Raw genomic sequence first — 22,570 nt, 5'->3', positions numbered from 1 at the left:
TTTACTAAGGGTTGTAAACACCGTGTTTTGTAGGCACGTTCAGCCCAAAAAGGCACCACAAAAGCGCCCCTCAACTAAACATAGTGCACTTCAACATCAAAACACTTCTAATAACTGCTTCAAGGCTCAGAAACCATGAAGCGGTTAAAAGAAGCAAAACGCTAATTCTTCAGTTCACATCTGCTGGGAAGCCGCCCACTCTCTATACTTAACGGTACAAAGTGAAAGAAAGCCAGCAGTGGCGGAGGACAAGGCCACTGGCTAGGCCACGTCAGGAACACAACCACCTTGCACATATACCCTAAGGATTATATAACCATAATGAACTGGATTTTCAGAATAAGTACACCAGCCTTGCACTGTGTAAGAGCAGTATTTGTGCGGCTTTTATTGTGAGATTTTGTGACAGATTCCCTATATTAGCTTTGAAAGTTTCTTTTTGCTGTTGGCTATAATTGGCCAGGGATACACTTTGTTTATGACTACTTGTGAGGCTCATACACTCAAGTAGGCATGCACCCAACAGTGGCCACAGTCAAGATGGCTTTCATCCATGGAATCAGTGCAAAAAAACCTTAAGACTAAGTTCCCACAATGAGTTTTTGTTGAGTTTTTAAAGCTCATCGTGGGAACGTAGCCTTATACTGCGAGCTATACATTTTTTGCATTGACTGTCTAGAAGAGAGCAGACTAATGCACTTTACAAGCACATCCCTGCCAGACAGAGGCCAGCAGAACACACTTTTGGTCTCCTTCTGCTTGCTATATGACCACCTACAAATCTGAGCCAAGTTTTCATTAGCACCTCATTTTCTGTTTAATAGCAAATATTTCTGACAAATCCTGCTATCAGCAGTGTACACTTACTTTGTGCATCCATATCCGTCCCTTCCTGATGATGTGTGTGAGGCGGGCCACGCAGACCCTGTGCAGAGGCAGGTAGAAGCACAGTTCAGTTTGGGGCAGAATGATAGAGAGGCCATATGTACTCCGATCCCCGTTCCAGTTTCCATCAAATATCAGAGATACAATTATCACTCCCTTCTCTGCGAGTACAAAAAACTTCACATCGATGGCCCCACTTTCTGCATTCCTCAAGATCTCACCATTCAACGTGTGATTTGCCAGGAAGGTAATCTCTCCATCGCTCAGCACCACTTCATCAGTCTTTGGGGCCCAGATGTGTCTCACTCGAGGTCCCAGAATGTTGTCCCAGTATGCAAAGGTAGCAGCTAAAAGTGGCGAGTAACCATCAATCGTGATCAGAGTCTTGGCTACAGCTGGAGAAGGTGGAGGACACAGAGCTGCCATTCTTCACTCCAGTGAAAGGACTTTTCCTGAGGAATATAGAACATTTGAATGTGTTTATAGCCATTGACCCCAAGTGCGAAATCCACAACCCAAAATAAATCCACAGGAATTATATTCAAGGTGCGTAGTAACCCCAACATAGGATCACAACTTTTTTTTTATAAATAATGAAAGAAACTTTGAGAAATCCAAAACTAAATCATTTTATGAAGTATTAAAGAAGACCTATCACTTGCTCAAAAAAGTGACCTTGTAAAATTCCCTCAAAGGTCCCGATTCTACTGCTCTTCTCAGTTTTCCGCCGCATTGCTCCAAATACAGAGATAGTCAAATTTTTTCTCTTCTGAGCGTACTTTGTGAAATCTCTACCTCTACTTCAACTGCTAGTCATCTCTGGGGGTGCGAGTATTCATCTCTCCCTCCTAGATGCTGCCAATCACAGCTCATCAGCTGATCACAGTGACTGGGAGTTAGTGGTGACCCCCCCCCCAAAGAAGACTCTAAAGTAATGCCCAGTCCAGTTCACTCCAGCACACCATGCAGCGTGCAAGAACTGGGAGATGATGGCTTCTTTCTTCCCATGTACATAAATGCGTAATCGAGTGTCGGGTCTGGGGCACAGGAGTGTTCGCCAGCCCCCGTCCCAATATATATCAGACAGTACTGGTGTCACCACAGTGCCGTGGAGACAGTGGGCAAGGTAACGGTAAGTGCTCCATAGAGGAGCAGAACATTGAATACCCTAGTACTCTAGATGAGAGGGGGGCAGAGGGGGTGAGTTGAGGTTACTGTGAGTGCACATCATAGAGCAATGGAGGAAGGCATTATGAAAGGGGGCATAGTATAGGGTGGAGCAGTGTGGCGGAATATTACAGAAAGGGGCAGTTTGGGAGGGGAAGATCATGTAGAAGAACAGTGTGGGGGACATTGTGGTGAGAGGGGCAGTGTGGTGAGGACATTATGGTGGAGAGGGGCGGTGTGGTTGGGACATTACGGTGGAGAGGGGCAGTGTCACGGGGACATTACGGTGGAGAGAGGTAGTGTCACAGGGAAAATTACGGTGGACAGAGGTAGTGTCACGGGGACATTACGGTGGACAGAGGTAGTGTTACGGGGACATTACGGAGAGGGGCATAATATCAACAAGGACAGTGTGGGTGGGGAGATTTTGTGCAGGAAGTATAGCGAGGAGCAATTCAAGGGTGAGGCATGGGAGATAATGTGAGGCAGCATAATTATACTTTTATTTTTAAGTGCACCATGCCAATATTTTTAAGACTGAAAAGTCTGCAGAGACTAGCTCCGGGCATGAAATCTTATCATGATGGCTGTACTACATGGAGACAAAAAACGATGAGAAGGACTCCAACCAAAGATGTAGTCTATAAAGGTACCTAGATGTAAATGTTTATTAGTGATATTACCTGCGCCTCATCAGTACTGTGGTTCCTATATGCTCTGAAGTCTGATGATTGCTGGTAACTACAACTCCCAGTACTGCCTTACTATTGTTAAGGACATACTTGGGTTTGTACATTCATGCAATACAACTGTATATGGGGCTGAACTGACATACCAATTGATCACTGTACAGATCTTGGTGCTGTATTTTATCGAAGGCGGCCCTGGCTCTGCATTCGCGTACCGACGGCGGACCTGGCTCTGCATTCGCGTACCGACAGTGGTTCTGTAGAAGAGGCTTGCTTATTACTGTGAACTGTGTGACGATAAGATGGCCAGGAACGCATCAGATTAGTCTTGTTTTGCACACTGATTGTCGGGGCGCAGGCAATGTCAGGAAAATTAAGCTGGTCAAATGTAAATGTATTTAATGAGATGATGAACAAAGAGGTATGTGTGTCACATTAAACATAATGGTATTTTACTTACTGATCATAAGGGGTCTGATTGTCAGGACCTTGCAAATGAACAGGGGCAGCAGCATTTGTTTCCCCTCCACAGCATAACTGCCATCTATCTGCAGTGTAGGGAAGTGCAACCTCCATAACTGAGCGTATTTATATGCGCAAATATTTTATATGTGCCTGCTGGTAAGTCCCCCAAGGCAAGGGTTAGGAGTGGTTTCAGCTTTGTGGTAGTATGCTTTGGGGTAGTGTGGTGCCACCTGCAGGTCATTTTTCCTTACTGCAGTTTTATGAAAATTAATGTTTAAAATGTATTTTGTGATAACATCGTGGATGTGTGGGTTGTTTGGCTATTTTCTTGCTGAAGGGGGCAAGTTTACCTTTCAAATGGGGTATCGTTTGTGTGTGGGTGCAGTATGAACGGAGACACAAAGGAATCACCGAAAAAGAGAGTTTAGAATTAATATAGAAGGATGTTAGTGTTTCAGGGGAAAAAAAACAAACATACTTGACTGCAATTAAGCAGCCCAAGTTCAAATAGATGCTGCCTGTGGTTTAAGCAACATGAAATATTGAGGAATCGCACCTAGGAACCCCAGAATGAGCCATACCTCTAAATTTTTAAATCTTTTTAACTCTAAATATGTTTAACAAGAGTTTCTCTATCTTCTGGTGACAGAGGGGTGAGGCATTATGTAGGATATGCTAGGAAAAGTCTTTACCACAATTCTCATTGGAAGCTCCACTGTAGATTTTGCCAAAAACGCAGAATAAAGCAGTCCTGTAAGTTGAGGAGACCGCCACCAATGGTGTCACTCTTGGTCTTCATCATGTGCATGTACCAGCAGTGCCGTTATTTCCATAATTCTATTTTTATAACAAAACTAACCAGTGCAGGTTTGAAAAACGCCTAAAGCTGCCATGTGCAGTACCGACCCTGTTCTCCAAACACGGCAAGTCCCAAGTGTGCGAGCTGCATTCAACAAGTGGAAATGCCATAAATGTGCATGGTGAAATGCCATCAGTGTGCATTTATGGCCTATGTTTGTAAATATGTGTAGTACGTTAAGCCCCCACACACTTTAGATAGTAGTCAACCAAATGATCAGTGATCGCCTCCTGTATTCTCTAGGAGAGATCCACTCCCGGAGAGTCGGGAGGTCCCCATATACATTAGCCTATGGGAGTATCCTGTTGATATCGGACCACTTTAGTTTAAGGCGTATGGAGGCCTTGTTATCATTGTGTACAGTTTACCACATTTATAGTACTGGTATTATAGCAATACATGTGCACCATAACCCAATTTTTTCAGCACTGTATTATACTTAAAGGGAACCTGTCGCCCCCAAAATCGACAGTGAACTAAGCCCACCGGCATCAGGGGCTTATCTACAGCATTCTGGAATGCTGTAGATAAGCCCCCGATGTATCCTGAAAGATGAGAAAAGGAGGTTAGATTATACTCACCCAGGGGCGGTCCTGTCCGCTGAGCGTTGAGGTCCGGTCCAGCGCCTCCCATCTTCTTATGAGGACGTCCTCTTCTTGTCTTCACGCTGCGGCTCTAGCGCAGGCGTACTTTGCAAAGTACTACAGTGCGCAGGCGCTGGGCCTCTCTGACCTTTCCCGGCGCCTGCGCACTGCAGTACTTTGCTCTGCCCTCAACAGGGCAGACACAGTACGCCTGCGCCAGAGCCGCGGCAAGAAGACAAGAAGAGGATGTCATCGTAAGAAGATGGGAGGCTCCGGACCGGACCACGACACCCATCGGATCGGACCGCAGCGGGATCGCCCCTGAGTGAGAATAATCTAACCTTGTTTTCTCATCTTTCAGGATACATCAGGGGCTTATCTACTGCATTCCAGAATGCTGTAGATAAGCCCCTGCTGCCGGTGGGCTTAGCTCACCCTCGATTTTGGGGGTGACAGGTTCCCTTTAAAGTAGCACTCCCACTAACATTTTAGGGTTTAAATGTGTTGTGCATGTAATGTAGTGCGACTGTCTTAATATTAATATACTCCACTACCGCCACTCTCTCTGGGATCCTCCGCCAGTCTTCAGCTCTTCTGAATGACGCCACAGCTCTGCGGACTCTCTGGTTCATGCTGCACTCTGTGTGACCCAGAAGTGACTTTTACAATGTAAGCCTTTGTACAGTGAGAACTAGGCTCCATAGGCTTTCATTATAACAGCGACTTCTAGCTCACACAGACAGTGAGCCAACTATTCTCATTTGTGGTGACGTCACTGAGAACAGTGCTGGACACCGGAGAGCGCGGCAGTAGGCGAGTATATTAATACACTCACACTACATATATTAACAGTCTCAAATTTCATGAGGCAAAAGATTCCATCATTCAATATACTAATTATCACACAACCTCAGGTAATGACAGGAGGAAGAGACGGCTAAATTCCAAGTTTTTATAAAAAATAAAAATAATAATCTATTATAACCTTATAAAAATTTAAAAAATTCAAGCTGCAGAACACTGGCACTGGAATAAATTTTAGAGATAATGGATTATATGCACAATTTGCACTCTAATGCTATTTAGAACAAGTGATACATGGGAGGATAATGGTAGTAAAAAAAATAAGTAAAAAGTTGGGGGTTTTTTTAACCCCTTCATGACCCAGCCTATTTTGGCCTTAATGACCTTGCCATTTTTTGCAATTCTGACCAGTGTCCCTTTATGAGGTAATAACTCAGGAACGCTTCAACGGATCCTTGCGGTTCTGAGATTGTTTTTTCGTGACATATTGGGCTTCATGTTAGTGGTAAATTTAGGTCGATAATTTCTGAGTTTATTTGTAAAAAAAACGGAAATTTGGCGAAAATTTTGAAAATTTCGCAATTTTCACATTTTGAATTTTTATTCTGTTAAACCAGAGAGTTATGTGACACAAAATAGTTAATAAATAACATTTCCCACATGTCTACTTTACATCAGCACAATTTTGGAAAGAAATTTTTTTTTTGCTAGGAAGTTAAGGGTTAAAATTTGACCAGTGATTTCTCATTTTTTACAACAAAATTTACAAAACCATTTTTTTTAGGGACCACCTCACATTTGAAATCAGTTTGAGGGTTCTATATGGCTGAAAATACCCAAAAGTGACACCATTCTAAAAACTGCACCCCTCAAGGTGCTCAAAACCACATTCAAGAAGTTTATTAACCCTTCAGGTGTTTCACAACAGCAGAAGCAACATGGAAGGAAAAAGTGAACATTTAACTTTTTAGTCACAAAAATGATCTTTTAGCAACAATTTTTTTATTTTCCCAAGGGTAAAAGGAGAAACTGGACCACAAAAGTTGTTGTCCAATTTGTCCTGAGTACGTTGATACCTCATATGTGGGGGTAAACCACTGTTTGTGGGCACGGCAGGGCTCGGAAGCGAAGGAGCGCCATTTGACTTTTTCAATGAAAAATTGGCTCCAATCTTTAGCGGACACCATGTCGCGTTTGGAGACCCTGTGTGCCTAAACATTGAAGCTCCCCCACATTTGACCCCATTTTGGAAACTAGACCCCCCAAGGAACTTATCTAGATGCATAGTGAGCACTTTAAACTCTCAGGTGCTTCACAAATTGATCCGTAAAAAATGAAAAGGTACTTTTTTTTCACAAAAAATTTTTTTTAGCCTCAATTTTTTCATTTTCACATGGGCAACAGGATAAAATGGATCCTAAAATTTGTTGGGCAATTTCTCCTGAGTACGCCGATACCACATATGTGGGGGTAAACCACTGTTTGGGTGCACGGCAAGGCTTGGAAGGGAAGGCGCGCCATTTGACTTTTTCAATGGAAAATTAGCTCCAATCGTTAGTGGACACCATGTTGCGTTCGGAGAGCCCCTGTGTGCCTAAACATTGGAGCTCCCCTACAAGTGACCCCATTTTGGAAACTAGACCCCCCAAGGAACTGATCTAGATGTATAGTGAGCACTTAAAACCCCCAGGTGCTTCACAGAAGTTTATAACGCAGAGCCATGAAAAAAAAAAAATATTTTTCTTTCCTCAAAAATGATTTTTAGCCCGGAGTTTTTTATTTTCCCAAGGATAATAGGAGAAATTGGATCCCAAATGTTGTTGTCCAGTTTGTCCTGAGTACGATGATACCCCATATGTGGGGGTAAACCACTGTTTGGGCGCACGGCAGGGCTCGGAAGGGAAGGCACGCCATTTGGCTTTTTGAATGGAAAATTAGCTCCAATCATTAGCGGACACCATGTCGCGTTTGGAGAGCCCCTGTGTGCCTAAACATTGGAGCTCCCACACAAGTGACCCCATTTTGGAAACTAGACCTCCCAAGGAACTAATCTAGATGTGTGGTGAGCACTTTTAACCCCCAAGTGCTTCACAGAAGTTTATAACGCAGAGCCATGAAAATAAAAAATTATTTTTCTTTCCTCAAAAATGATTTTTTAACCCACAATTTTTTATTTTCCCAAGGGTAACAGGAGAAATTGGACCCCAAAAGTTGTTGTGCAGTTTCTCCTGAGTACGCTGATACCCCATATGTGGGGGTAAACCACTGTTTTGGCACACGTCGGGGAGCGGAAGGGAAGTAGTGACGTTTTGAAATGCAGACTTTAATGGAATGCTCTGCGGGCGTCACGTTGCGTTTGCAGAGCCCCTGATGTGCCTAAACAGTAGGAACTCCCCACAATTGACCCCACTTTGGAAACTAGACCCCCAAGGGAACTTATCTAAATGTGTGGTGAGCACTTTGAACCCCCAAGTGCTTCACAGAAGTTTATAACGCAGAGACGTGAAAATAAAACATGTGTTTTCTTTCCTCAAAAATATTTTTTTAGCCCAGAATTTTTTAATTTTCCCAAGGGTAACAGGAAAAATTTGACCCCAAAAGTTGTTGTCCAGTTTCTCCTGAGTACGCTGATACCCCATATGTGGGGGTAAACCACTGTTTGGGCACATGGCGGGGCTCGGAAGGGAAGTAGTGACGATTTGGAATGCAGACTTTGATGGAATGGTCTGCGGGAATCATGTTATGTTTGCAGAGCCCCTGATGTGCCTAAACAGTAGAAACCCCCCACAAGTGACCCCATTTTGGAAACTAGACCCCCTAAGGAACTTATCTAGATGTGTGGTGAGCATGTTCAACCCCCAAGTGCTTCACAGAAGTTTACAACGCAGAGCCGTGAAAATAAAAAATAATTTTTCTTTCCTCAAAAAAGATGTTTTAGCAAGCAATTGTTTATTTTCACAAGGGTAACAGGAGAAATTGGACCCCAATATTTGTTGCCCAGTTTGTTGTGAGTACGCTGGTACCCCATATGTGGGGGTAAACCACTGTTTGGGCGCACGTCAGGGCTCGGAAGGGAAGTAGTGACATTTGAAATGCAGACTTTGATGGAATGGTCTGCGAGCGTCACGTTGCATTTGCAGAGCCCCTGATGTGCCTAAACAGTAGAAACACCCCACAAGTGACCCCATTTTGGAAACTAGACCCCAAAAGGATCTTATCTAGATGTGTGGTGAGCACTTTCAACCCCCAAGTGTTTCACATAAGTTTATAACGTAGAGCCGTGAAAATAAAAAATAATTGTTCTTTCCTCAAAATTATGTTTTAGCAAGTAATTTTTTATTTTTGCAAGGGTAACAGGAGAAATTGGACCCCAATAGTTGTTGCCCAGTTTGTCCTGAGTACGCTGGTATCCCATATGTGGGGGTAAACCACTGTTTGGGCGCACGTCGGGGCTTGGAAGGGAGGGCGCACCATTTGACTTTTTGAACGCAAGATTGGCTGGAATCATTGGTGGCGCCATGTTGCGATGGAGACCCCTGATGTGCCTAAACAGTGGAAACCCCTCAATTCTAACTTCAACACTAACCCCAACACACCCCTAACCCTAATCCCAACTGTAGCCATAACCCTAATCACAACCCTAACCCCAACACACCCCTAACCACAACCCTAACCCCAACACACCCGTAACCCTAAATCCAACCCTAATCCTAACCCTAATCCCAACCCTACCCACAACTGTAACCCCAACACAACCCTAACCCTATCCTTAACCCTAACCACAAGCCTAATCTTAACCCTATTTCCAACCCTAGCCCTAATTTCAACCCTAAGGGTACTGTCTCACATAACGATTTACCAACGATCACGACCAGCGATACGACCTGGCAGTGATCGTTGGAAAGTCATTGTGTGGTCGCTGGGGAGCTGTCACACAGACCGCTCTCCAGCGACCAACGATGCCAAGGTCCCGGGTAACCAGGGTAAACATCGGGTTACTAAGCGCAGGGCCGCGCTTAGTAACCCGATGTTTACCGTGGTTACCAGCGTAAAAGTAAAAAAAAAAAACGTACATACTCACATTTTGGTGTCCTTCAGGTCCCTTGCCGTCTGCTTCCCGCTCTGACTGAGTGCCACCGTACAGTGAGAGCAGAGCGCAGCGGTGACGTCACTGCTGTGCTGTGCTCTCACTTTCCGGCCGGCAGACAGTCAGAGCGGGAAGCAGACGGCAAGGGACCTGAAGGACACCGAAATGTGAGTATGTACGTTTTTTTTTTTTTTTTTTACTTTTACGCTGGTAACCACGGTAAACATCGGGTTACTAAGCGCGGCCCTGCACTTAGTAACCCGATGTTTACCCTGGTTACAAGTGAACGCATCGCTGGATAGCTGTTACACACAACGATCCAGCGATGACAGCGGGAGATCAAGCGACGAAAGAAAGTTCCAAACGATCTGCTACGACGTACGATTCTCAGCAGGGTCCCTGATCGCTGCTGCATGTCAGACACAGCGATATCGTATGGATATCGCTGGAACGTCACAGATCGTACCGTCGTAGCGATCAAAGTGCCACTGTGAGACAAGGCTATGGCTATGTGCCCACTTTGCGGACTCGTGTGAGATTTTTCCGCACCATTTTTGAAAAATCCGCAGGTAAAAGGCACTGCGTTTTACCTACGGATTTACAGCGGATTTCCAGTGTTTTTTTGTGCGGATTTCACCTGCGGATTCCTATTGAGGAACAGGTGTAAAACGCTGCGGAATCCGCACAAAATTGACATGCTGCGGAAAATACACAGCGTTTCCGCACGGTATTTTCCGCACCATGGGCACAGCAGATTTGGTTTTCCATAGGTGTACATGGTACTGTAAACCTGATGGAAAACTGCTACGAATTCGCAGAGGCCAATCCGCTGCGGATCCGCGACCAATCCGCTGCGGATCCGCGGCCGATCCGCTGCGGATCCGCGGCAATCCGCTGCGGATTCGCAGCCAAATCTGCACTGTGTGCACATGCCCTAACCCTACCCCTAACCCTAACCCTACCCCTAATTCTAACCCTAATTCTAACCCTAGTTCTAACCCTAACCCTAGCAGAAAAAAAATAAAAAATATTTTATTTATTTTTATTATTGTCCCTATGGGGGTGATAAAGGGGGGTCATTTACTTTTTTTCATTTTGATCACTGCGATAGGCTATATCGCAGTGATCAAAATACTTCTGAAATGAATCTGACAGCCGGCAGACTCTGCGGGCGCAGTGCGCATGCGCCCGCCATATTGGAAGATGGCGGCGCCCATGGAGAAGCCGGACGGACACCGGGAGGCCGGTAAGTATGTAGGGGGGGGTGATCGGATCACGGGGGGGGGGGGGGGACCGGAGCACAGGGAGGGGGCACCGGAGCACAGGGGGAGCGGACAGGAGGACGGAGGAGCGGACAGGACCACTTAGGGGGGCGGACCACGCACCGGAGCACTGGGGGGGCGATCGGTGGGATGGGGTGGGGGCAGATTAGGTTTTCCAGCCATGGCCGATGTTATTGCAGCATCGGCCATGGCTGGATTGTAATATTTCACCGTTTTTTTGGGTGAAATATTACAAATCGCTCTGATTGGCTGTTGAAAGTGAAACTGCCAATCAGAGCGATCGTAGCCACGGGGGGGTGAAGCCACCCCCCCTGGGCTGAAGTACCACTCCCCCTGTCTCTGCAGATCGGGTGAAATCGGAGTTAACCCCTTCACCCGATCTGCAGGGACGCGATCATTCCATGACGCCACATAGGCGTCATGGGTCGGGAAGGCACGGGTTTTCATGACGCCTACGTGGCGTCATGGGTCGGGAAGGGGTTAAAGTGCATTGTGTCATTGCTATGTCTTTACGTATATATATTACGTGTGAATAAATAAGACGACACTGCGGAGCTGGGATTCACAGGCAGGGCGGCCGCAGTGTCAGCTGGGCTGCATATGAGGACAGAGGACGGGCAGCGCTCACTGCGCCTGCCCAAGGCAGGAGAAAAGAGTGCAGGCGCCGGCACAATTCAAAACAGCGCTGAAGAGGCGGCGCCCGGCGCCAAGAAGATGTGAGTGACGGCTGTGTGGTGTCTGCAGCAGGAAGGAAAGGCCTGGATCAAAGGTTCAAAATAGAGCCAACCGCCAAAGACTCCAAAAATCGTAATAATATATATATATGAGAGTATACTGTCTATATAAACAGCATATCAGGGGTCCTTATACACAACAATTGTCAATGTGCACAGTATTGAAGGTATGAACAAATCACTCAAAACATAACCAGCAATCTGTGCCCACCTAAAACTTAATGAGGCAACTACCGTATCAATAATATAATACACAGGTGTAAATACACAAAATGTTGTGCAATGAGCTGGCAGGGCCGGTTTTAGACAAAGTGGGGCCCTAGGCAAAAATTTAAAGTGGGGCCCCAAATGCTAAAATTGTAAAATCACACAAACATTTAGGTTACATTACATGAGCAGGATGCGGATACAGTTGGTGGAGGAGCCTGGGCCAGTGTGGCCCCCATATTTAGGGGCCTAATATTGGCCAACAGGTCTGCCACTATTAGCTGTATGCAGGGGCGATTCTAGGGTCAGAAAAGATTGGGGGCCCAAGACAAAGAGTTGCCCCCAACCCCCTCTTAATTTTTTAACACCACAGATAATACAGTGATAACTCTCTGAGTACAGATATATACTAAATTATCACATGCAGTCCTATGTAACACCACAGATAGTCTTACTCTGAAACGCTATGTCTATGTTCACATGCAGCATTTTTTTCAGTAGCCAAAACCTTTTCTATTAGCAGTAAAAATGTTGCGTTCAAAACACCTGTTTTTCAGCTTGTATTGTGGTGTTCTTCACACTTTTTTCAGCTTTTTTTGGAGTGAGGATGTTTGCTTTGTCTACAGAATGTTTAAGACCACATTCATACGATCAGTATTTGGTCAGTATTTCACATTAGTATGTATAAGCCAAAACCAGGAGGGTGATAAATACAGAAGTGGTGACGTGTTTCTCAGGGTATGTGCACACGCTGCGAATCTGCAGCAGTTTTCCATGCGTTGTACAGCACCATGTAAACGTATGTAAAACAAAATCCGCCGTACACATGCTGCGGAAAATACCGCGCGGAAACGCCAAGTTGTATTTTCTGCAGCATGTCAATTCTTTGTGCAGATTGCGCAGCGTTTTACACCTGCTCCATAATAGGAATCCGCAGGTGTAAAAACGCTGTTGAAAACCGCACAAAAAGCACGGTAATACCGCCGTAAATCTGCAGATAAAACGCAGGGCATCTTACCTGCAGATTTTTAGGAATCTGCATAGAAAAATCCACGGCAGATTCCGCAACGTGTGCACATAGCCTCATTGTTCCACTGCGGTTTCTGCATTACAAATACTGATGTGAAATACTGAACACGTGAACGAGACCTAATAGTTTAATTCACCAAAACAACGCCAAAAATTGCAGTGAAAAATGCCGTTGCAATATCTGCAGCTTTTTTATTCTTTCATTGCTTTCTATGGGTGAAAACACACTGGAAGAACTGACACACTGCAGATTTAAAAAGCGCTACAGTTCTGAAATCCAGTCAGAAAACAAACAAGCGCCTGCAGGAGATGTCGGAAATCTCCTATGTTTTGCTGGCACTTTGAAAAGCAGCTTTTCGCCATGTTCATATGCAGAATTTTTACAGCTTTTTCTACTGCAAATAAGAAGTTTACAGCATTTTACAGCACAAGCTAAAACTGAGATTTTCAGAAATCTCCTGCACACCCTTTTATTTTCCCCTGACTGGATTTCACAACTGCAGCCTTTTTTTAAATCTGCAGCATGTCGCTTCTTTCAGCAATTTTTTTTCACTCGTAGAAAGCAATGAAAAAGTTAAAAAAATGCTGCAAATGTTGCAACGTTGTTTTTCGCTACGTTTGTGAATAACACTAACTTTATTAAACATGTACTGTAGACAAAATGCATACTGTAAGGCCATGTGCACACGTTCAGTATTTTTCGCGTTTTTTCGCTATAAAAACCCGAAAAAAAAGCTTACATATGCCTCCCATTATTTCCAGTGTATTCCGCATATCTTGTGCAAATGTTGCATTTTTTTCAGCGAAAAAAATCGCATCGCGGAAAAAAAAGCAACATGTTCATTAAATTTGCAGAATTGCGGGGATTCTGCACACCTAGGAATGCATTGATTTGCTTACTTTCCGCATGTGGCTATGCCCACCATGCGGGAAGTAAGCAGATTATGTGCGGTTGGTACCCAGGGTGGAGGAGAGGAGACTCTCCTCCACGGACTGGGCACCATATAATTGGTTAAAAAAAAAAAAAAAGAATTAAAATAAAAAATAGTCATATACTCACCCTCTGATGGCCCCGCAGTCTTCCCGCCTCTCAGCGGTGCATACTGCTGCTTCCGTTCCTATAGCTGGTGTGTGTGAAGGACCTGCGATGACGTCGCGGTCACATGACCGCGACGTCATCGAAGGTCCTGCACACACACACACACACACACACACACACCTTCTATAGGAACGGAAGCCGCCGAGGAGATCGGCTGTCTGCAGGGGAGTATAACCATTTTTTTTTATTATTTTTAAACATTCTATCTTTTACTATTGATGCTGCATAGGCTGCATCTATAGTAAAAAGTTGGTCACACTTGTCAAACACTATGTTTGACAAGTGTGACCAACCTGTCAATCAGTTTTCCAAGCGATGCTACAGATGACTTGGAAAACTTTAGCATTCTGCAAGCTAATTACGTTTGCAAAATGCTAAAAAAAAAAAAAAAAGCGAAAAAAACGTAAAAAAAAAAAACGTTAAAAAAAAAAAAAAAAAAAAAGCGGATTTCTTGCAGAAAATTTCCGGTTTTCTTCAGGAAATTTCTGCAAGAAATCCTGACGTGTGCACATACCCTTAGAAACAAACAGCAAAAGCACTAAGGGTGTGTGTCCACAATCAGTAAACGCTGCGGGTCGGCTGCTGTGTACTTGTGCAGCGTCCAACCCGCAGCGGCCAGATGTTACATTATAGTGGATGGGATTTCAAGAAATTCCATCTCTACTATGCGTGCACTGACACCCGCACCTCACCTGCGGAGACGGACATGGGGCGCGTCTGTCCAGGCTGCAGCATGCCAATTTATCTGGCGTAGACGTGAATCTCCACAAGAGAAATCTCACCCGTGCAATGTATAGGACGCGGGGATTCCGCACAGATCAATGAACACACGCGGAATCACATGTGTTCAAAACATGGCAGCACATGTCCACTGCATCCAAAGGGATGCCATTTCCGGATCCTCTGCACATACCCTAAAAAATGGGTGCTTTGAAAAAACATGCACCAAAAACGCTGATTACTATGCACATCTGTACTATATATGTGTATGATTTACCCTTATTATTTCATGTGGGAATTCATTTATTTCTATATAATAAATGCCCTGATAGTAGTGACAGCAGGTCGCCCTGTCAGATTACAAGCAATGATTCAGTGACTGTGGTCAGAGCCGATGCTGATGGCTGCTGTATGTGACTGTGAAACCTGATCCTACAGCAATCAGCACAGAGCTCCAGGACCACAGTGAGTAAATCACTGCACTGAGGGGGTCTCAAGGGGGGTTTGGGAGACACGTTCTGAGACTACAGAGCAATGCACAGCATTATTCACTGCTGAAAACCCTCTGGGCACTTCGTACAGGGGTTGCAGATGCAGATGCAGGGGGCCCCCTTGCAACCCTGTGTGCTGGACACCCATAAAGGCACTATGGTAGATTGTCATCCATTGTATGATGAGAAAGATGTTGAACAATACCCCCACAAAAGTTGTTGCTAGAAGATTATAGCCACAAAGTATAGGACTAGCACAATAAAAGAGCAGATAGTCCGACCCTAAATGAGCACAGTAAAATTACAAGCTCACACAAAAAGGACCACCCATAGCCAATAACATGGGATAGAGGGACCCATGAGAAGTAGAGCCAAGGCGGAGCTATTACCCAACGTGTGTCGCCACCATCGGTGGCTTCGTCAGGGGTTATCCGTATTCCCTAGCAAGGACACAAAGTCTTATTATTTAGAGTAGCTAATATAAATTGTTAGGTAAATGTTTAGCAAAGAAAGCAGAGTTTAAAGGAGAAGCAAGGATGGGATTTCTTCAAAAATCAAAAGAGGTACTTACAAAGTGACATGTTCATGGTTCCTATGTGCTGTGCGCTCCGACCCAGATAGCGCCATTTCGCATATGAGCTTCTTCCAAAGGGGGCATTGTTGAACGGAATACAGATATCCTTTACTACAGGGATCTACAGTATTGGACATGCACTTTAAATATCGTGGATCACTAATTATATATATTATATATATTTCAGAAAAGAAGGCAGCACTCCATTTTTCTTAATAAATGTGCAGGATTAAGGATGGTTTTAAAACCTATATATATATGCACTAAGATGTTGTATCCACTGCTTGAGAAAGGCTCATTTGAGCCGAAACGTTGCACAGACATGTGGGTCTGATTAAATCCTGCACATTTATTAAGAAAAATGGAGTGCTGCCTTCTTTTTTGAATTTATGGACTTTGGATAACCAGTGGACAGGTTACCTGGAGGCTTTGCACCCAGAGAAAAGTGTAATATATATAATATATACACGTATGTATGTATGTATGTATGTATGTATGTATGTATGTATGTATGTATGTATGTATGTATGTATGTATGTATGTATGTATGTATGTATGTATGTATGTATGTATGTATGTATGTATGTATGTACGTATGTATGTACGTACGTACGTACGTACGTACGTACGTACGTACGTACGTACGTACGTACGTACGTACACACACACACACACACACACGTAATGACATAGCAACGACACAATGCACTTTTAAAAAAAGTGACTTTTTTTTACCACCATTATCCTTCCATGTATCACTTGCTCTGAGTAGCATTAGAGTGCAAATTGTGCATATAATCATTATCTCAAATTTATTCCAGTGCCAGAGCACTTTGGTCTGCAGCTTCAATTTTTAAAAATTGTATAAGGTTATAATAAAGATTTTTTTTAAATCAAAACTTGCAATTTAACAGTCTTTTCCTCATGTCATTACCTGAGGTTGTGTGATAATTACTCACACTACATAACATGGGCACACACACAATTATTAAACCACAAGACACCACACAGAGGCATTTATCCCTATCCATGGGATTGGTGATGGCTTACTGACTGCTGGAATCACTAACTGGGACCCGCACCAATCCTTAAAATGCCCACCAAACAATTGAGTAGTGGCTGCATATGTATGCTCCATTCATTGTCTATGAGACTGCCGGAGTGACCCAAGTACTGTACTATTTATTATCCCATAGACAATAGACAGAGCTCTGTATTGTCACTTTCCTCATTAAAGGGAACCTGTCAACCCCCCCAGGGCCTATTAAAGTAAAAGAGCCACCTTCTGCAGCACTAAGGCTGCATTCTGTGAAGGTGGCTCTTATGTTTATTATCGCTAGGAACGCTGAAATAATCACTTTTATTAATTTCCCGCTATACCTCTATTGAGCGAGTCAGGGAGGTATGTTTTCTCCCCCTGACTCAAGCGCCTTGCAGCCGTCCATCATCCGGGTCATTCCATATCAAGTGATCCAAATATGAATATTTTTTTTACCTGACGTCTTTAGATTTTTTTTATTTTTTGTTTTTATGAAGTACAACTTTAGTTAATTACAAGTTGAAAGTTTTGAATTTTTTTCTTCATCAGTTAATTTTTTACAGACTTCTAAAGTTTTGAAAAAGCGCAGATTTTGGCCTGGTATGGCTTCACATTTTTGATCATATCTCGGACTAGAATTAAGATAAAGAGGTGGGAGAGGCATCATTTTTCTCAGAACGGTACCGGCTTTCATTTGATATGTCACAAGACTGTTTCTTTATATTTTGTTTTGAGAAATTTAATTCAAAATTTGGATGCGTAATTGTGAAAAAAAACGTATGTTTTAAAATTGTGAAAACATGCATGTGTGTTACCGTACTTGTGTCCTTGATTATATTTGCACAGGGATTCAACTATTTTTTTTAACCCCTTTCTGACATTGGACGTACTATCCCGTCGAGGTGGGGTGGGCCCGTATGACCACCGACCGGATAGTACGTCCAGCGCGATCGGCGGCGCTCACGGGGGGAGCGCGGCTGAGTGTCAGCTGACTATCGCAGCTGACATCCGGCACTATGTGCCAGGAGCGGTCACGCACTGCCCCCGGCACATTAACCCCCGGCACACCGCGATCAAACATGATCGCGGTGTACCGGCGGTACAGGGAAGCATCCCTGCGGGCTTCCCTGAGACCCCTGGATGTGATCGCGTTGCTCCGAGGGTCTCCTACCTCCTTCCTCGCTGCAGGTCCCGGATCCAAGATGGCCGCGGCATCCGGGTCCTGCAGGGAGGGATGTGGCTTACCGAGTGCCAGCTCAGAGCAGGCGCTGGTAAGCCTGCAGAGCTCTAAGTCAGATCGGTGATCTGACAGAGTGCTGTGCAAACTGTCAGATCACCGATCTATGATGTCCCCCCCTGGGACATAGTAAAGAAGTAAAAAAATAAAAAATTTCCACATGTGTAAAAAAAAAATAAAAAAATTCCTAAATAAAGAAAAAAAAAATATATATATTATTCCCATAAATACATTTCTTTATCTAAATAAAAAAAAAATAAAAGTACACATATTTAGTATCGCCACGTCCGTAACGACCCCACCTATAGAACTATTTCACTAGTTAACCCCTTCAGTGAACACCGTAGGGGGAAAAAAAAAACAAAAAACGAGGCAAAAAACAACGCTTTATTATCATACCGCCGAACAAAAAGACGGATATAAATAACCATGGTACCGCTGAAAACGTCATCTTGTCCCGCAAAAAAAGAGCCGCCATACAGCGTCAAAGAAAAAATAAAAAAGTTATAGTCCTCAGAATAAAGCGATGCCAAATTATTTATTCTATAAAATAGTTTTTATCGTATAAAAGCGCCAAAACATAAAAAAGTGATATAAATGAGGTATCGCTGTAATTATACTGACCCGAAGAATAAAACTGCTTTATCAATTTTACCAAACGTGGAACGGTATAAACGCCTCCCCCAAAAGAAGTTCATGAATAGCTGTTTTTTTGTCATTCTGCCTCACAAAAATCGGATAAAAAGCGATCAAAAACTGTCACGTGTCCGAAAATGTTACCATTAAAAACGTCAACTCGTCCCGCAAAAAACAAGACCTCACATGACTCTGTGGACCAAAATATGGAAAAATTATAGGTCTCAAAATGTGGAGACGCAAAAACTTTTTTGCTATAAAAAGCGCCTTTTAGTGTGTGACGGCTGCCAATCATAAAAATCCGATATAAAAAACGCTATAAAAGTAAATCAAACCCCCTTCATCACCCCCTTAGTTAGGGAAAAATAATAAAATTAAAAAAAATGTATTTATTTCCATTTTCCCGTTAGGGTTAGGGCTAGGGTTAGGGTTTGGATTACATTTACAGTTGGGATTAGGGTTGGGATTAGAGTTAAGGGTGTGTCAGGGTTAGGGGTGTGGTTAGGGTTACCGTTGGGATTAGGGCTAGGGGTGTGTTTGGATTAGGGTTTCAGTTAGAATTGGGGAGTTTCCACTGTTTAGGCACATCAGGGGCTCTCCAAACACGACATGGCGTCCGATCTCAATTCCAGCCAATTCTGCATTGAAAAAGTAAAACAGTGCTCCTTCCCTTCCAAGCTTTCCTGTGCACCCAAACAGGGGTTTACCCCAACATATGGGGCATCAGCGTACTCGGGACAAATTGGACAACAACTTTTGGGGTCCAAGTTCTCTTGTTACCCTTGGGAAAATATAAGTTTGGGGGGCTAAAAATCATTTTTGTGGGGAAAAAAAAGATTTTTTATTTTCACGGCTCTGCGTTGTAAACTGTAGTGAAACACTTGGGGGTTAAAAGTTCTCACAACACATCTAGATAAGTTCCTTGGGAGGTCTAGTTTCCAATATGGGGTCACGTTTGGGGGTTTCTACTGTTTGGGTACATAAGGGGCTCTGCAAATGCAACGTGACGCCTGCAAACCAATCCATCTAAGTCTGCATTCCAAATGGCGCTCCTTCCCTCCCGAGCTCTGCCATGCGGCCAAACAGTGGTTCCCCCCACATATGGGGTATCAGCGTACTCCGGACAAATTGCACAACAACTTTTGTGGTCTAATTTCTTCTCTTACCCTTGGGAAAATAAAAAATTGGGGCAAAAAGATAATTTTTGTGAAAAAATATGTTTTTTATTGTTACGGCTCTGCATTATAAACTTCTGTGAAGCACTTGGTGGGTCAAAGTGCTCACGACACATCTAGATGAGTTCCCTAGGGGGTCTACTTTCCAAAATGGTGTCACTTGTGGGGGGTTTCAATGTTTAGGCACATCAGGGGCTCTCCAAACGCAACATGGCGTTCCATCTCAATTCCTGTCAATTTTGCATTGAAAAGTCAAATGGCGCTCCTTCCCTTCCGAGCTCTGCGGTGTGCCCAAACAGTGGTTTACCCCCACATATGGGGTATCAGCGTACTCAGCACAAATTGTACAACAACTTTGGGGTCCATTTTCTCCTGTTACCCTTGGTAAAAAAACAAATTGGAGCTGAAATAAATTTTGTGTAAAAAAAGTTAAATGTTCATTTTTAAACATTCCAAAAATTCCTGTGAAACACCTGAAGGGTTAATAAACTAAATGGTTTTGAGCACCTTGAGGGGTGCAGTTTTTAGAATGGTGTCACACTTGGGTATTTTCTGTCATATAGACCCCTCAAAATGACTTCAAATAAGATGTGGTCCCTAAAAAAAAAATGGTGTAAAAATGAGAAATTGCTGGTCAACTTTTAACCCTTATAACTCCTTAACAAAAACAAATTTTGGTTCCTAAATTGTGCTGATGTAAAGTAGACATGTGGGAAATGTTACCTATTAAGTACTTTGTGTGACATATCTGTGATTTAAGGGCATAAAAATTCAAAGTTGAAAAATTGCGAAATGTTCAAATTTTTCGCCAAATTTCCGTTTTTTTTCACAAATAAACGCAAGTTATATCGAAGAAATTTTACCACTATCATGAAGTACAATATGTCACGAGAAAACAGTGTCAGAATCGCCAGGATCCGTTGAAGCGTTCCAGAGTTATAACCTCATAAAGGGACAGTGGTCAGAATTGTAAAAATTGGCCCGGTCATTAACGTGCAAACCACACTTGGGGGTGAAGGGGTTAAAGCCTTGAATCATCTGATTTTATGTTTGTGTGAGTTTCTTCCTTTTTTCTTTTCAAATGACAACTTATTGAATTCAACACTTATATGCAACAATAAAGAAACACAAAAACAAATACCGAAGTGCCAGAATAAATACATCTTAGGGTACCGTTACACAAAACGATTTACCAATGATCACGACCAGCGATACGACCTGGCCGTGATCGTTGGCAAGTCGTTGTGTGGTCGCTGGGGAGCTGTCACACAGACAGCTCTCCAGCGACCAACGATGCCGAAGTCCCCGGGTAACCAGGGTAAACATCGGGTTGCTAAGCGCAGGGCCGCACTTAGTAACCCGATGTTTACCCTGGTTACCATCGTAAATGTAAAAAAAACCGTACATACTCACATTCCGGTGTCCGTCAGGTCCCTAGCCGTCTGCTTCCCGCACTGACTGAGTGCCGGCCGTAAAGTGAAAGCAGAGCACAACGGTGACGTCACCGCTGTGCTCTGCTTTTACTTTCCGGCCGGCAGTCAGTCAGTGCGGGAAGCAGACGGCTAGGGACCTGACGGGACACCGGAATGTGAGTATGTACGGTTTGGTTTTTTTTACTTTTACGATGGTAACCAGGGTAAACATCGGGTTACTAAGCGCGGCCCTGCGCTTAGTAACCCGATGTTTACCCTGGTTACAAACGAACGCATCGCTGGATCGGTGTCACACACACACACCGATCCAGCGATGACAGCGGGAGATCCAGCGACAAAATAAAGTTCCAAACGATCTGCTACGTCGCTGCTGCGTGTCAGACACAGCGATATCGTATGGATATCGCTGGAACGTCACGGATCGTGCCGTCGTAGCGAGAAAAGTGCCACTGTGAGACGGTACCCTTAACCATCATAACACAACACAGCATTTTCAACCTCAATGCATTGAACAAGCCAAAAGATAAAAGGTGATCATATCCCAAGTGTGGGTTTTCTAAATACAGTCTCAGCCTAATTACCGTATATACTCGAGTATAAGCCGAAAATTTCAGCCCATTTTTTAAGGCTGAAATTGCCCCTCTCGGCTTATACTCGAGTCATATCCAGGGGTCGGCAGAGGAGGGGGAGCGGCAGCTGTCTAATAATACTCACCTGCTCCTGGCACGGTCCCTGGTTCTCTGGGCGCTGACAGCTTCTTCCTGTATTGAGCGGTCACATGGTACCGCTCATTACAGTAATGAATATGGACCCGACTCCACTCCCATAGGGGTGAAGCCGCATATTCATTACTGTAATGAGAGGTAACAGTGACCGCTCAGTACAGGAAGAAGCTGCCGGCGCCGGGGAACAGACTTGCAGGGACCGCGCCAGGAGCAGATGAGTATAACGCTGTGTGTGATATTCACCTGCTGCACATTCCACAGTCGGCGCCGGTGCATGTTCCCCGTCCTCTGCAGTGACGCTCAGGTCAGAGGGCGCGATGACGCGATTAACGCGCACCGCCCTCTGCCTGAGCGTCAGTGCGGAGGACGGGGAAGACATAGCGGCGCTCGGCGGTGGAACGTGCAGCAAACGAATATAGCAAGTGAGAGGTATGTGAATTTTTATTTTTTTTTAATCGCAGCAGCATATGGGGCAAATATCTGTACGGAGCATCTTATGGGGCCATGTGCAGCATTATATGGGGCAATTATCTGTACAGAGCATCTCATGGGGCCATGTGCAGCATAATATGGGGCAAATATCTGTATGTGGCCATGTGCAGCATTATATGGGGCAAATATCTCTATGGAGCATCTTATGCGGCCATG

General features: G+C 44.1%; 1 protein-coding gene across 3 annotated transcripts in view; it reads right to left on the bottom strand.

Annotated features, from left to right (window-relative positions):
- The window catches only part of C9orf72 (C9orf72-SMCR8 complex subunit), a 59,873-nt gene that overhangs the window by 25,144 nt on the left and 12,159 nt on the right, over nt 1-22,570 (bottom strand). The window contains exons 1-2 of one of the 3 annotated variants that reach the window (XM_077249269.1): nt 15,675-15,776; nt 868-1,337 (exon numbers count right to left, since the gene is read on the bottom strand). In XM_077249269.1, coding sequence (XP_077105384.1) covers nt 868-1,311 — 444 coding nt within the window. In that variant the 5' untranslated portion in view covers nt 1,312-1,337; nt 15,675-15,776. Of the gene's footprint in view, nt 1-867; nt 1,338-2,887; nt 3,006-15,674; nt 15,777-22,570 lie in introns of those variants that run through there. The other 2 variants (XM_077249268.1, XM_077249267.1) reach the window with 2 other exon arrangements.

This window comes from Ranitomeya variabilis, chromosome 1 (genome assembly GCF_051348905.1).
Source record: "Ranitomeya variabilis isolate aRanVar5 chromosome 1, aRanVar5.hap1, whole genome shotgun sequence".
NCBI lineage: Eukaryota > Metazoa > Chordata > Amphibia > Anura > Dendrobatidae > Ranitomeya > Ranitomeya variabilis.
This window is presented reverse-complemented; position numbering and strand designations above follow the sequence as displayed.